Source organism: Poecilia mexicana, unplaced genomic scaffold, assembly GCF_051168715.1.
Source record: "Poecilia mexicana isolate PSO_F unplaced genomic scaffold, ASM5116871v1 scaffold_8, whole genome shotgun sequence".
Lineage (NCBI taxonomy): Eukaryota > Metazoa > Chordata > Actinopteri > Cyprinodontiformes > Poeciliidae > Poecilia > Poecilia mexicana.
In genome coordinates, this window is record NW_028263377.1 from 1,187,417 (window position 1) to 1,204,150 (window position 16,734).

The 16,734-nt window shown below is 40.7% G+C and overlaps 1 protein-coding gene across 1 annotated transcript; it reads left to right on the forward strand.

The window, feature by feature from the left end:
• The first annotated feature begins 1,239 nt into the window (after positions 1-1,239).
• On the forward strand, positions 1,240-16,530 carry LOC106911171 (ras-related protein R-Ras2-like). The gene is made up of 6 exons (XM_014977931.2): positions 1,240-1,892; positions 3,896-3,983; positions 5,604-5,706; positions 9,174-9,282; positions 11,548-11,666; positions 14,425-16,530. The coding sequence occupies exons 1-6, from the start codon at positions 1,806-1,808 to the stop codon at positions 14,510-14,512; spliced, it is 594 nt and encodes a 197-aa protein (XP_014833417.1). The 5' UTR covers positions 1,240-1,805; the 3' UTR covers positions 14,513-16,530.
• Positions 16,531-16,734: the final 204 nt, after the last annotated feature.

Sequence of the window (16,734 nt, forward strand, 5' to 3'; positions counted from 1 at the left end):
TCCGTCAACTATAAGCTTTTCAAAGGTGTTTTGGTCAAATGGTAGCTCCCAAACTGCTAGTATCTTAGGTTGTGTACTCACAGTAAGCAAACGCAACACTAATCAGATTTTTTATTTTATTTTTTGGCCGTATAGACTTTTTTCACAGCAGTCTGAACAGCCCAATTTCGTTGTTTTCGCTGATAAAAAGCACATCACATGCACCTCACTCCTGCTCTGACCCATTGCTAAATAAAGTTTAAAATTGAAAATTACTTCATAAATTTGTTGCTGTACGATAACGTTCGTCTGCACGCAGGTGGGTGGCTTTGGGGTGGGAAATAGTTTACTAAATTGTCTCCTCCCTCTGCACAGTTGTTGTACTTCACCCATTTTCCCTTCTGTGCACCACCTGGGTCCGTTTACTAGTTTCAGGACCATACTGTCATTACCTTGAGAAATAATGAGATTTGGTTAAGTATAAAACAGCCTTTACTGCTGAAAATGATAAAATGTTGCAAACCATGCAACTCATACAAATGGAAGCCACAGAACGACGTTCACTGTCCAGCTGGGCTCCACTCAGCTCACCTTAAGGGCGACACCAAGTGAAGAAAAGATTGTTCGAATTCTGCTTTTACCTCATTCTGCTCCCTCTCTGAGGCTGTTGGTCTTAATCAGGTTTTGTTTATGTGTGACATGTAAGACTGTGCCTGCCTTAAATGTTATGGTTATGTAAGCATCCAGCCCTGTGTATGTGAGCAGATAAAAGAGACAGAGGAAGGACACAGAATCGTTTTATCCAACACAGTTGCACACCACTTAATGTTAAACTTTCACATTGAAGTCAATGGTTGGAACTGGGTGACACAAGGAAATGGTAAATGGGTACAAATAGTTTCTTCTTGGCTTTTCAACAGCTCAACAACGGCTTCAGTGTTGGAGTCTACATGGTGGCGCTGGACTGTGACGTTTTGGCAAATGTCCACGTAGTTTGTGTAGCCTGAGGCATACTCTTCTACGTAGGCTTTTTCTGCTCTTGAGTTATTCTTGAATGGAGCTTACATTATTTAACACGTCTTTTAAAATCTATATCCATTCTAACGTTTCCGCTCTTGACCAGCTGAGCTAAACTTAACCTGTTTAGCAGACAGAAAAGTTTATGAGCATGAAACTGCTCTCTGAAAAAGTTTTCCGAGCTTGCGCTGATTGTATATCCTGCGAGATACTTGAAATGATGTCACTGACATCCCGTATGACCAAATAAGGAAAGTGACACATGAAACTTGAGTTGATAGGAACAGTTTTCAGGATTAATGAACTGCAAATCAACAAGGCATTTCAAAGAGGAAAGTCAGACACAGACCACAGGCTGCTGCTCTGTGAAAGTTCGTCAGAAAGCGAGCTCAGCCCCGCTGCTTCAGGTTTCTCACAGGGTTAAAGAGGAAGCAGTTCCGCCCTCAGAAGCTGCTCAGGGCTGAGGTAGAAGACAAGCAGAAAGAATAGGGAAGAGCCCAGCACCCGAGCTGTTTCTGTCCTAACTCAATCAAGACGAAACTAGGTCCTAAACTACACCGCCGGACTTCGGAGGACTTTGGTACCCAGGTGTGGCTGTGTCCGCTAACACGTCGTCGGGGAGAGAAAAGACATGCGCATGATAAGTTTGAGTCTGAAACTGTGGCGGTAGAAGTGCCGTGTGTCCGTGTTTGAAGCTCCGGTAACGCTACAGGGACTGGGGGGATTTTGTTTTGGACTTTTTGGGCGAGACCTGGTGAATCAGACCTTGAAACGCTTTTTAATTTTCAAAGAAAGTTTCCCCATCAGGAATGAGTGGGGAAGAAGAGAGATTCAAACTGGTGGTTGTGGGAGGAGGTGGAGTGGGCAAGAGCGCCCTGACCATCCAGTTCATCCAGGTAGGTACATGAACTTTCTCTCTACAGAAACGGTCTGCTTGCTTGCTTTGTCATGAGGATTGTCCTGAAGTCAGGGTGAAATTCCTCGCTGGGAGTAAAAGACCAGTTCGCCCTGAAGTTCGGTTGTGATTCTTCAATGGAAGTAAAGGACCAGTTCGCCCCTTTTTCATGCGGGTTGTCCTGAAGCTAGGTTATGATTTGTCACCCCGAGTAAAGGACCAGTTTGCTGTTTTTAAGTGTTCTGGACATTCATCTCAAGGTTCTAAAACTCATACTTTTCACACCTGGACACAAAAGTCTGATTCTGTTCCTATTTTGAGCAATGTATTCTACATGCCCAGAAGGCATTAAAATCATCAGACAGAACAAAACTTTCATAATCTGGTGACCCTTCAAAATAAGTCATTTGAACTAAAAACAAAAAGTCATTGTTTTTAGTTCTAATGACTTTTTGAAGTCATTAAAAAGGTAATTTCTGTTACTTTCATTAACAGCAAGTAGGGTGGAGAGAGAGGGGAAGACAAATGGTCTGAGAATGAGAATCAAACCCAGGAGTTCTGCGTTGAGGTGCACATGCTCAACCACCTAACTCACCCATTGCCATTCAGTCCCAGTTTGACCAGGAGTCCAGCAGGACTCAATCCATAGTGGTGTAAATGCATTAAGATGTACTGAAATGGCTCCTTACATGTTTTTTCAGATTAAACTGAAGGTTTCACAGATCACAAACTATGTATGAAAGAATCCACTGCAATGGTTTGGTTCGATGAAGAGCAGCACAGACCAGTTAAAGCTAGTTGGCAGACTTTTCTTCATAGACATTTTTTTAGTCTGCACTGTGGCATCCAGAAGGTGAGAAGTTGGAGAACACTATGTGGGTTTTGGGACAATTTCCAACAGTAAAATACAATTAAGTGAGGATGAACTGGGCAAACAGTCAAAATCAGTCAGGAAGTTTCCACCACAATGTTTAGTAGTTCCAGCTGGTCAGCTTGATTGATGTGATGTCATTAACCCAAATCCACTAAAAGCAGAGTTGGCATCTTGTTTTTTCTTTCCCACTCTGCAAACATGTTGTATTTTGTGAAGTCCTATCCTCCATTTTCTAGCTGGGATTCTTCAGTAAAACGATACCAGGGGTACTGGAAGTTTAAAGGCAGGGAATAATCTAGGAGTTGAGACCTCCTTGGATGTGAATTTATTTGGATATCAGATCAACACTCAGACATGACTGGGTTCTTCAACTCCTCTTGAAATGTTTTTATTATTTTTCAGAGTGCATTTTTCTGCCAACAATGTTCACTTTCCTTAAGGAATTTAGTTTTCATAAAAGTGGTTGGTTAGACAGCATAATGTAAAATCTCCACATAACTGGCTGGTCCAAAGAACCACTGAAGGAAATGATACACAAACCTCTGAAGAAGACATAACATGCTTATATTTCACAAAATGTGAGCAAAAATGGAGTAGGGTCAAATTTGAGCAGTTGTAGGATTTCTCTTTTGTCTTCGGTTAAATAAAAACATGATAAATTTCTCCTGCTTGCTTTAGATTAGGGCATTTTGTTTTTGTAGTTTACCCATAATGCACTGCTTGGGAGCAGCCTCCGGTCAGCTTGGTGATTTAGTATGCACTTCACCAGTGCCAGTGTTCACTTCAATTTAACTGAGACCTAGGTTTTTTGGCAGGCTGTAGTTCACTTTTTTGGGTGAACTTTGACCCCAGCATTCAGTTCAATTGCACATTCACCAAACAAACTGGACTTTCTTGACAAGCAAACTAGAGTTCGATTAAAGCCGACTAAACAGGGCTGGAGTGAACGAGCCCCAGCATTCAGTGCTCTCCAACAAGTGGCTTATTTAAATGTTGGTCAGGTGAATAATGGGACCAAACAATGTCTTTGTTGCAGTTTAAGATGGAAGGATGTTTTTGTTTGGAGAAAGTAGAAGAAATCAGTACACTGTGTAAACTGCTCCACCACTAACGCTGAATGTGTCCTACAGTCCTACTTTGTGTCGGACTACGACCCCACCATTGAAGACTCCTATACCAAGGTGTGCACTGTGGATGGCAAGGAGACTCGGCTAGACAGTAAGGCTGCACCACATTCCACTGATTCACTCCAATTGTGTCACAGCCCACAATGTGAGAAGACTCAGGCAGTGTATGTTTGCTCCCTGCTGTGTGTGTGTGTGTGTATCTGGCCTGTTTGGACTTGAAGCAGGTCAGCTGAGGGAGTTGGGTCATGCTGCTTTTTCACCATTTCATGACATCATCAGATAAACCTCCATCCTAATTCTGGACATCTGCTAACTGTTAGAAATCTATGAAAATGACTCTACTGTGCCTAGGAAAAGTATTCACACCCCTTTCACTGTTTCACATTTTGCCACATCACAACCACGAGTGAAAGGTATTTCATGTAATAGACTAACAAAGTTTTGTAGCACCTGAGTCACTACTTTGTTGAATCACTTTTTGTTCAGATTGGTTGTAGCACAGCTGTGTACTTTCTCAGTTGAAATTATGTCTGAACTTTGACTATGCCATTCTAATTCATGAATGTCCTTTGATTTAAACCTTCTCCTTCTCTGATTCTCTCAAGTCAGTTTAGGTCCAGGGTTTGCAACCTGTGAGTCTTTGGAATAGAAATGAAAGAGAACTAACTAATGTTAATTATAACATTAGTTAGCTGTAACAACAAATAAAGCTTTTAGTTGTTTTTCATGGAATAATTACACTGAATTTAGAGAAAGGAATGACATTTAAAGTACTAAAGTACCAGTTCTATTTTTTTTAGATGTCCTTGTCTTTTTTTTTTTTTTTTTTTTTTTTTTTTTTACATAGTTTTCCACAGATGTTAACATCCCACTGATGTATCCTTCTCCTGTCATAATGCCAGCAAACCTCTTAAGTTAATGGAGAAATCATGTTATTGGGAATATTACAGGAGACTATCACTACCACCAGGCCAGAGCGGCACTGAGCAGCGAAGGTCGCCAGCGCTGCTTGTAGCTTTTATTTAATTGCTTTTATTTCCTACGATTATTCAGCAGCAGCATCTGATTCTCTTTTTAGTGCAACTTGACACATTTTCAGATTTGTCAAGCTGCACTTACAGATCAGATTGAGATCTGTTGAATCTCTTGCTTCCAACCAGAAGATTTGTCATTTTGCAAACAAGAAGTTTGCAAAATGACAAACTTCTACCCTAAAATGTAGAAGGAAATCTCTGCTTTGTAAAAAAAAAACAAAAAAACCTACAACTAGTGGACAGCACCAAAAGCTCTGCCGGATGCTTTTGTTACACACACCCCTGACTTCTTCACATGCTATTGATCTGTTGCAGTGTTTTCAAGAATGATTTCTTTCTTGTGTGTTTAGTAGCTGCTTTTTAGATTGTTTTGCATGTTTGACTTTACATTTGGGAGAGAAATAATTTACTTTGTATTTATTTAGATTTTAAATTTACACCTGTGTTCTTGTTAGAGAACCACCATGACAAATGAACAAATGTCTGCAGCAGAAACTACTAATGGCAATGCTGACCCAATAAGTCCAAAGATTGAGTAATAAAGGACACACCCAGATTTAGAACTCCTGAAGGGCTAACAAGCTGACAGTGGTGACTGTATTTTATTTGTTTCACAAAACTGGACTCGCCGTCGCTAAAATATTCAGTGTCTAGTCTAATTTTTGTGTGTGTATCAGTTCTAGATACAGCAGGCCAGGAGGAGTTTGGTGCCATGAGGGAGCAGTACATGCGGTCTGGGGAAGGCTTCTTACTGGTGTTTGCTCTCAACGACCGGGGCAGGTAATGACCTGGTGTGTGTGCGTGTTGTCGTGGAAAGAGTTTGGATGAGAAGAAAATAAGAAATGTATTAAAACCTTGCGAGGTGAGAACAGAAAGATAGAGTCAAAGGAGTCTGTCAAGTCTGCTCTGACCAACAGTGGATCTGGCTTCCTTTTATAGGTTCTGGTCAGAGAAGAGAGACTTGATTGGACGAGAGGTGTGAATCCCTGAAAGTGATGTACCAGGGATTCTGTGGAACCCAACACAGATGGTCTGGTCATTTGTCTATTGTTAAGGAAAGGAGGATGTTCTCTGATGCTAAAAGAGCAGATAAGTTATATGTTGGGAAAGTAAACCTTAGTCTCCAGGATTAAGGATAGTATATGACACTGCAGAAGTCTTGAGAGCAGCTTGACCAATCTCATGATGACACTATGCAGAAATACCTAAAGCAGAAGAGGGGTGAGAACATAACATTTTCCATTACAGTCTGTGTGTTTCTAGCATCTGAATGACTAAAGTTAGGGTTGGGTTTACAAAGAGTTTTGGTAATGACAGCAATAGTGACCAAAAATTCTAGTAAAAAATAATAAGAAAACATTTTGCTTGAAATACAGCATCATTCAAAAATCACTTACAGTCTCAAGTTTGAAGCATGAAAACTGTTTTTAAGTGAAAAAGTATTCCACATTAACTTTTAAAAATTATATTATATACGTTACATATTATACACTGGATCAAATCTGTATAACCAAATCTGCATCTCAATATTTGGGTCTTTAGCACATCATAAAATCAAAACAGTTCTGGGAAACCCTGACCATCCTCTTCATGAGAATGCCTGGAGAAAACAGAGTGCCTTCAGTCAGAGGCTTTTTCAGATTCGCTGTAATACAGGATATTACAAGAGGTTTTTCCTGCCAACATCCATCACCAGCTACAATCACCCTTTTAATAATCTCAATTTATTCACTTGCTATATTTAATTTTCCTTTGGGACCAATAAAGTATTTCTGAATGTGAATTTGAACTTTATTTGGAAACTTTAGGCTTGCTCTTCATCTCCCCAACTTGTAGTTGTATTGAAGCTCCACAACTTTCAAGAGAAAGCTTGGATTATGCAGATAGCAAGAAGGACAAAAGATGGCCGGATCATGATCTTTGAGGATTTTTCCGCAGCAGGAGTTTTACTCGGTGAAGGAGCAGCTAGAGAGGGATCATGGTGTCAATGCTGTAACCGGCTGTGCTTCAGGATCGATCATAACAGGCGGGAAAAAGTCTCTAAACATCCCAAAGATGTAGCTACCTTTTTATGAGGACCTTCCCTCAATATACCAGGTCTGAATAGTGTGAGAGATATAGATTTACGGGCCGCATGTTATTCAAGGTGTTGTGTATAGGTCCACTTAGTGAACTATGCACACTAGACTTCAACATTCATTTGCTCACAAGCTTGTTGCCAAGTTTATAATCTTTTTTGTTGCTAGTTGTGGCCCAGAAGCTGAAATGTGTTTGCACATTTAAAGCTTTCTTGGTTTAAAAAAATAACTGGTTTTTCATTAGTCCCTATACTTGTGTGGGGAGGTTAGCTTTCACCCCTTGATGGGTTTAGTGTGATCCCAATGTTTATCAGTCTTGATTTTTGTCCCTTGTACATAGTGCTGTGTTGGGTTTCAGCAAAGCAGTGTTTTTATTTTTAATTTGTATTTTATAAATTCTGTGTCAGTCTGGTAAGCACTGACACAGTTCTTTGTTTTTTAAAATAATTATTATAATAAGAGGTTCGTTCATATTAACTAATGGATAAATTGTTGTCACTTCTTTCTTAGATTTTTTTATATTGTTCATTTCCTTTTAACTCTTCTTCCAGTTTCTTTTTAAAGTCTGGCTGTGAACACAACAGTTTGACCTCAGTCAAAGTGAAATAAGTCTAGATTTTGCTATAATTTTTATTTTCTTGGGATTTTTCCAGGTCTCATCTATATTTAAGCATGTAAGCTTTCGTGACAAAAGATGACCAGTGACTTGGCTTCATTAAAAATTTGCAGTTGGAATGTGGAGAGTGTACTTAGTCCTATTAAGTATACTAAGTGGAAGAAATTTTGTAGCTTTTTGAAAACAAAACACTGGTGCAAGAAACACACTTGACAACTAATGAACACCTGAAGTGGAGACACGATGGGGTTGGGGAAGTATTTAGCAAATCTTTTACCAGAAAAAGCAGAGGTGTTTCTGTAGGAGCTGATTATCTTTTCCCGTGTTTATCACCACCAGGGGGCGTATTTAATTTTGTGTTCTGAGTAGTGCAACAGGTATATCATGTTAAAGGGCCATATAAATAGTCAGTTGGTGTCCCTCCTTAACATTTATTTCACCCTGTGCGATCTAATGACTTCATACCTCAGGTTTTCGCCTCCTTCGCAGATTGGATTTATGATATTACAGTCGTGGCTAGTGATTTCAACTGCTATTTTGCCTCCATGTTGGATAAATCACCTGAGCTGAGGCTCCAGAAGAGTTTCTGGACATTTGATACCAAATGTGCAGAAGAGCTAAGGCTGTACTTGACACCTGTAGTGAACTTGATCAGGTGATCAGGTGGCTTATTGCCATTTACATTTTATTCCAGTGTACATAAAACTTGCAGTATAAAGTTTGTTTTCACTCCTAAAACTTCATTAAGTAATGTTAAAAGTTATAGTACTGGTGACATTACCTATTTGTTTTTCTAATTAAAGTACTTCCTAGATGTCATGAGATGGTGATGGTGACTGTGGAGATGGTGTATTTTTGAACCAAGACCCAACATTTTTATTTCTTTAAGAAGAATAAGACTCCTGATTTATCTCCTGATTTATTGTGGGATACCATAAAAGCTTATGATCTAGGGCTGATTCTCTGTAGCTGATTCTCCTAGACTTAAAACGAATAGCAGGGAGGAATAAATAAAACTTCTATTGGAACTGCATGAAGTTCAGACCAAACACAAATGATGTCCATCAGAAGAACTTAACAAAATACAAATAGTTAAGACTGCTTTGGAGTCTTTGCTAACAAAGAAAGCTGAAAAATGTATAATTTTTCATGAGGCAAAAGATGTATGGGTTTGCTAATAAGCTTAATTGGTACGTAGTCAACTTTCTTAGAAACAGGGCCTCAACTCAGAATATTGCATATATTAAAGATTCAACTGGTGCTCATAACAAAAATAATCAATGATGCTTTAAAATAATTTTATGTACAATACACTGTGACCCATCCTCAGATTAAGCTATGAGTGATTTTTTTCCCCCATCCATCATTCATGCTTCCCTCTAATGGGGTCAGGAGGGGTGCTTGTGTCTGTCTCCAGCTGTCAACAGGCGAGAGGTAGGGTCACTGTGGACAGGTCACCAGTCCATCACAGGGCATGTCTATCATTTCTTTTTTTGTAAGTCAGTGCTTATATACATACTGGGAGTGCTCACTGTTTGTTGTGATCCATACAGTTTTCATGAGGTCCAGAAGTTCCACACCCAGATCCTGAGGGTAAAAGACCGAGACGACTTTCCCATGGTGCTGATTGGAAACAAGGCTGACCTGGAGCAGCATAGAGTGGTACGCAGAGGCAGTCCTAGCCCGCTGGGTGCCCTGGGCGAACCACCTTCATCAATCAACCCACCACCATCTGGGGGGAAGGGGGATTGATTGATGAAGGTTTGTATTAGGCGCTGTTGACATTCAGATCAACTGTTGTAACATCAGTGGGGGGGTCAAAAGCCAAGAATAATAATAGCCAAGACTTTAAATCAGGAATTTAGGTAACACTTTATTTGAAGGGGGTGAATAAGGCTGACAAGACATAACACCTGTCATGAACATGACTAAGTCTTCATGAATATTTATGACTGTTGTCATAAAGCGTCATTCGGTAAATTATGACACTTTTAATACAAAGTTGACATTATTCAAAATGTCTTTGTCATGACATCTTGACATTAACCAAGAAATCATTACTGATATAAATTTGTTATAAAATTATTACTGATTGCACTTTAAAAATCAGGTAACTTTATGTTATTAAAGGTAAAGTTTAAACAGTAATGATTTCTTGGTTAATGTCAAGATGTCATGACAAAGACATTTTGAATAATGTCAACTTTGTATTAAAAGTGTCATAATTTACCGAGTGACGCTTTATGACAACAGTCATAAATATTCATGAAGGCTTATTGATGTTCATGACATGTGATATGTCATGTTTATGAAAGTGTCATGTCACTCTTATTCACCCCCCTTCAAATAAAGTGTTACCGGAATTTACTGTGATTAACCACATTATTTTAGTTCAGTTTCACAAGCCACACTCAGAGCCTATTAGTGCATGACAAGTAGAATCAAGAAATCATAATACAACCTGCTTGACAACATGACGTGGGCTAAAAGATCTCAAAAAGCAACTCATCATGCACTGATCTAAAGAAATGAGAAAGTCATTGAAATTTTGCAAAATTGGCCTCCATGTCGTCAAAACCACTGCTGACCCTAAAAAACAAAGGCCCCAAAATATTTTCAAGACCTCTGGGAAAATATTATGAGAGTGCAGTTGAACTGTAGTTAGTAATTGTTTTCGTAATTGATTATTCTGATGATTAAGCAGATAATAGGCATATTCTGCAAATATGCCTATTTAAGCCTTAATAATATAACATAATAGAAATATGGTAAAATATGCAAACAAACAAATTCCTGTTAAGATAAGAAAATAAAAATATTACCTAAAATAATTTTGTGGTTGATCATTTATAGAAAAGGATTCCTCTGCAGCTAAAAAAATCCTATCAACATATGAAAACCCTTTCTGTTTGTCAAGTGTTCTATAATTTCATGGCTTCCCACACTTGAAAAAGAGGACTTGAAGTTAGTAATTTATCTTAATGACCAATTCCACTTTTTAACCTTAGACATATATTTTTCACAATTATAACCATAAATTCAAGTATTAAATTATTAAATTACATGTTTGGTTGAATCAAACAAATCCAAACATTTTAGAATTACATTTTTTTTCTTTTTCTTAGAACATAAGTTTTTACATTAAATATTAAATTTAATGCAACCAAACTGTAAAAACTAGCAGTGCAATCTGTTCAATAAATTCTGTATTTCTTTTCTCAAATGCAAAACAAAATCAAATTACATTTCAATTGAGTTCAGTTAATGGCTTACCGGTAGTCCTTGTTTAATTTAAGTCCTTTCCCATGAAATGCTACTTTGGAGGCTGTTTGCCTTTCTCAGCTCTGTTGCAAAACCAACTAAGTGTTTGGTGGATTCTTTTACCTGAGTTGAGGGTGCTGCTGATTGGGCCAGATTTCTTTCACCTGCTGAGAAGTGCTGCAGAGTGGCACACTAATGTATGTGCGTGCGTGTGTGTGTGCGCACAAATGTGTCTATTCATGCACCCACATCTGAACTAATGAGCAGATCTCCGCAACACTGTTTGACTTAACAAATCAGATCTGTGTAGGGCTGATTTGTTGACCATTTTCTGGATTAACTGGTTAATAACTGGATAGCAAAATGTGAATAATAGATAATGTGTTAATGACACCAGAGAAGTTCTGGATAGAACATTACAGACAAAGGGTTTTCTTTTGTTAAATGCAAAATGTATGATTGTTTTTTTTTATACATTTTTGGCATAATTACTGATCTGAGTGTATTGTTCTTTTAACAATTCATCTTTTTATAGCTTGTGTACTATAATGATTAGAATCATTCACACAACTACATAGGGACTTATCAGAGATTTGACGGTGTTAGTTGGCCTTTTCGTTCTGTGAGTCCTTACTTGATTTCACATGAAGCTGGGTGTGTTTGCAGATCTCCAGGGAGGACGCTCAGGCGTTTGCCAGAGAGAACAAGATCCACTACATGGAAGCTTCTGCCAAGAATCGCTACAATGTGGATGAAGCTTTCATGGAGCTGGTGCAGATCATCAGGTAGAGGCTTTCTTCATTTCTGTCTGTCTGTCCGTCCCTTCCTTCTTTCATTCCTCTCACATACTCATCCCTAGTGGGGTCATGAGGGGTGCCTCCCTCCAGCTCGGTCACCCTGGACAGGCCAGTACATCGCAGCATTTGGGATGCTTACATGTTTAACTTGGAAATCCATCCATCCATCCATCCATCCATCCATTCTCTTCTGCTTCATCCGGGGTCGGGTCGCGGGGGCAGCAGCTTCAGAAGGGAGGCCCAGACTTCCCTCTTCCGAGCCACTTCTTCCAGCTCCTCCAGGGGAACCCCAAGGCGTTCCCAGGCCAGCTGAGAGACATAGTCCCTCCAGCGTGTCCTGGGTCTTCCCTGGGGCCTCCTCCCGGTGGGATGTGCCTGGAACACCTCACCGGTGAGGCGTCCAGGAGGCATCCTTATTAGATTCCTGAGCCACCTCAACTGGCTCCTCTCGACGTGAAGGAGCAGCGACTCCACTCTGAGTCCCTCCCGGATGACTGAACTTCTCACTTTCTCTAAGGGAGAGCCTAGCCACCCTGCGGAGGAAACCCATTTCGGCCGCTTGTATCTGGGACCTCATTCTTTCGGTCATGACTCAAAGCTCATGACCACATATGAGGGTGGGAATCGACCGGTAAATCGAGAGCTTCGCTTTTTGACTAAGCTCTCTCTTCACCATGATGGACCGGCACAGCGCTCACTTCACGGCAGACGCTGCACCAATCCGCCTGTCGATCTCCCGCTCACTTCTTCCCTCATTTTTGAACAAGATCCCCAGATACTTAAACTCCTCCACTTGGGGCAGGACGACCCCCCTGACCCGGAGAAGGCACTCTACCCTTTTCCGGCTCAAGATCATGGCCTCGGATTTGGAGACACTGATCCTCATCTCGGCCGCTTCACACTCAGCTGTGTACCACTCCAGTGACAGCTGCAGATCACAGTTGATGAAGCCAACAGGACCACATCATCCGCAAAAAGCAGAGATGCGATCCTAAGGCCACCAAAATGGATCCCCTCAACACCTCGGCTGCACCTAGAAATTCTGTCCATAAAAGTAATGAACAGAATCGGTGACAAAGGGCAGCCTTGGCGGAGTCCAGTTTTCACCGGAAACGACTTACTGCCAGCAATGCGGACCAGACTCTGACACCGGTCATACAGGGACCTGACAGCCTGTATCAAAGGGCCTCATACTCCCGGGGAAGCCCCCAGGTTCGACTATCCGACGGACCCTCCTCTCCAGGACCCCTGAATAGACCTTACCAGGGAGGCTTAAGAGTGTGACCCCTCTGTAATTGGAGCACATCCTCCGTTCCCCCTTTTTGAACCACCACCCCAGTCTGCCAATCCAAGGGAACTGCCCCCAATGTTTATGCAATATTGTAGAGTTGCGTCAAACAAAACAAACCTGCAACATCCAGAGCCTTATGGAACTCCTGCCACCAAGGAGCTTTTTAGCCACCTCGGCAACCTCATCCCCAGAGATTGGAGAGCCCAACCCAGAGTCCCCAGGCTCAGCTTCCTCAATGGAAGGCATGTTGGTGGGATTGAGGAGGTCTTCGAAGTATTCTGCCCAACGGCCCACAACATCCCGAGTTGAGGTCAGCAGCACACCATCCCCACTATAAACAGTGTTGGTGCTGCACTGCTTTCCCCCTCCTGAGACGCCGGATGATGGACCAGAATCGCCTCGAAGCCATGCGGAAGTCTTTCTCCATGGCCTCTCCAAACTCCTCCCACGCCTGAGTTTTTGCCTCTGCGACCACCCGAGCTGCATGCCGCTTCGCCCGCTGGTACCCATCAGCTGCTTCTGGAGTCCCACAGGCCAAAAAGGCCCGATAGGACTCCTTCTTCAGCTTGACAGCATCCCTCACCGAAGGTGTCCACCAACGGGTTCGAAGGTTGCCACCGCAACAGGCACCAACAACCTTGTGGCCACAGCTCCGATAAGCCGCCTCGGCAATGGAGACACGGAACATGGTCCACTCAGACTCAATGTCCCCCACCTCCCCCAGAACATGGTCGAAGTTCTGCCGGAGATGGGAGTTAAAGCTCCGTCTCACAGGGGACTCCGCCAGACATTCCCAGCAGACCCTCACTACACGTTTGGGCCTGCCAGGTCTGACCAGCACCCTCCCCAACACCGGAGATAACTCACCACCAGGTAGTGGTCAGTGGACAGCTCCGCACCTCTCTTCACCCGAGTGTCCAAGACATACGGCCGCAGATCTGATGAAACTTGGAAGTCAAACATGTAAATGTTTACTTGCATAAATGGAACCTATTGTGCAAAATATACTTCCTGCACATTTTTGCTCTTCCATTAAGAGAAAACTAAAGTAAAGAAAAAATATTCTGTTTTGTTTCCAGCAAGACATTGATGTTTAATGGTGTCTGGAAAACGAGCCATTTTAAAAACATTATTATTATTATTATTATTATTATTAATTTGTATATAATTAACATCTAATGAGTTAAAACAGCTCATTCAAAAAAGCAAAACTGAGGAGATGAAATCTCATAATCTGAGAATTATTTTGTGCAAAAATTAACATGTTTTGTAGCCCATAAACATATCCTAACTTGTTCAAGTTAGTATAGTATGTCACCTTTAAGATATCTTGGATGTAAATAATTAGACTCCAAGTACACTCACACACCAGTCATAATGCAGTGTTAACAGTTTGTGTATAAATATGAATCTGATCCCATTTTTATTTTGTCTGTTTCCATCTTCCTCATTCAGACGGTTTCAGGAGATGGAGAGTCCTCCTCCTCCAACTCAACAAACTGGGAAACAGAACAGTCGTGGCTGTCCCTGTGTCATCCTGTAGGCATTGTTACTATGGACACCAAACCCCCATCCCACTTGAGCTTGTACAAAGAAGTGTGTGTGTGTGTGTGTGTGTGTGTGTGTGTGTGTGTGCGCGTGTGTGCGTGTGTGTGTGTGTGTGTGTGTCAGAGTGAGTGACAGATAAGGTCTATCAACCAACCTTCCAGAACATTTTTTTTTTTGCCATTTACCAAAAACTATTTTTTGTTCAGCCTATAATTTTTTTGTATTATTTTCATGAGAAGAATGTAAAGACAAGGTTGTCTATAGCAGCAGATAGAGAAACAGGAAGTGAAACTTCTCACACCAGAGCCTGAAATACAGAAGAAGAGCTGCCTCATCATTCTATGACAGACTGCATTCTGAAAGCAGACCCTGGGTGTAGATTTGGGTCAGAAAGCATTTCACATTCTTGTGCAATATGGCACGCCCTAGACTAGTCATGGGCTGTTCTGTCATCTCCCAGGACTTCCTGAGGGGGGCAGCAGAGCCTGAGGCAGAAACAACATACCTGATTCGTAGCGTGCTTATGCTTTGGATTCTGTCTACAGTTTGGGTGGGGTTATCACTGGTAGCCATAGCAACTATAAATACTGTGGCTTCTCTGCTCTGATCTTATCTAAAGTATTTCACCTGGTGCTTTTGCAATGCATGGCCCACATACGTTTAGTGCTTTAGTGGGGGAAATCATGTTTTTATGAAATATTACATAAACTTCAGCTGGATGCAGTATTTCTTAACAGAACTCATTCCTTTATTTGCACACCCAGGGCACTTATTCATCGACTACAGCACCTATACTAGGATAAGAGCAGATTATCAGGGTAGTAATTTGCCACAGAAGCAGCAGTGAAGACAGTATTTTAAGAATGACCCTGAACTTTTGGGGTAGATTGTGCTTCAGTAAGTCCCCTAGTGTTCATGTTTTCTGTTAACTTTAAAAGTAATAGTTTTAAATCACACATTTCTGCATTTGGCTGAAGAAGAGGAAGTTAATAGTTCAGTGCTTTTCTACGTTCCAAGAAGCAAATAAGAAAATAACCACAATTAATGAAGAATGATGATTTCTCACAGAATTAAAGGACAAAATAAATTAGACATCAGTTACATGTGTAATCAGCAGTGCTGGATTTGGGTCTAGAGCAAGGTTTGGTTTCCTAACCACTAAGGAAAAAAGCTTTTACTAATGCAAATTACAGTACATTAATAGGTAATCCTTTACATCAGGAAATGATTACGTTTGCTGCTTTAATTCATTCATTCATGAATCAATTCAAATATGAATTGATTCATGTTAAGTTCAATAGCTCCATGCCGTTTCCAAAGAAATGTACTATAATCTTTTGAAATACTTGAATATTGTCTATATTCATAAAAATCCAAAAATATTCAGACAACTCAACTTATTGAAGCTTATACATTTTATATTAAGTACAAAGTTTGCAAAATATGCATTCATTAAAATAATAAAAACTTTTGTGGCCACCCCCAAAAATCAGAGCTCTGGGCTACTGCCCTGTAAACCCATCCCAAAGTTTTCCCAGGTAACCAAAGTCCTGATGGAGGATTGTTTGATTGGTTGTGAAATCCTGATCAGTCCATTCACAATGCTGTGCCTCTGCAAAGGAGGAATAATATATGTTAATAATAATCTGCTGTAATTTTCATTTTAAAAATCATGTTTATTATTGTTTTCCCAAACGCAGCTTTGTTTCATTTCTTGTTGACAGTATTACTCCCCAGCAGCAGCAGTGGCCCGGGGCATGGAGCGTTCAGGGCCATTTGGCTGCTGTTCATAAAGGTTCAGGGTAAATAAAAAAAGAACACACCTGGACATTTTAACTCGTAGATTAATTAATGGACATGCAGATATACTTCCTACATGATGCTTTTATTGGGGACAGGTGAGGTGGTATTTGTGGTTTTATCACAATGCTAGATTAAGATACAGACAGCCACCTTTGTATTCTGATAAGTAAATGGCTTAAAGTTGTAATAAGCTTTGTGAGATACAAACTACACTGTGGTCCTGGTGTTCATTTCACATTGGATGGGGTTGGTTCACCTCTTAACTGTTTTCCAAATCCACACTATTACAGCAAAGCCTCCCTTCTTATGGTTTCCAACATAAGAAGGGACGTGTCGTTTAAAGCTTTACCTGAAACTGTAGCAAACATTACTTTGTCCTGGAGTGTAAAACAATCAGTTTTCGTATATGACAGT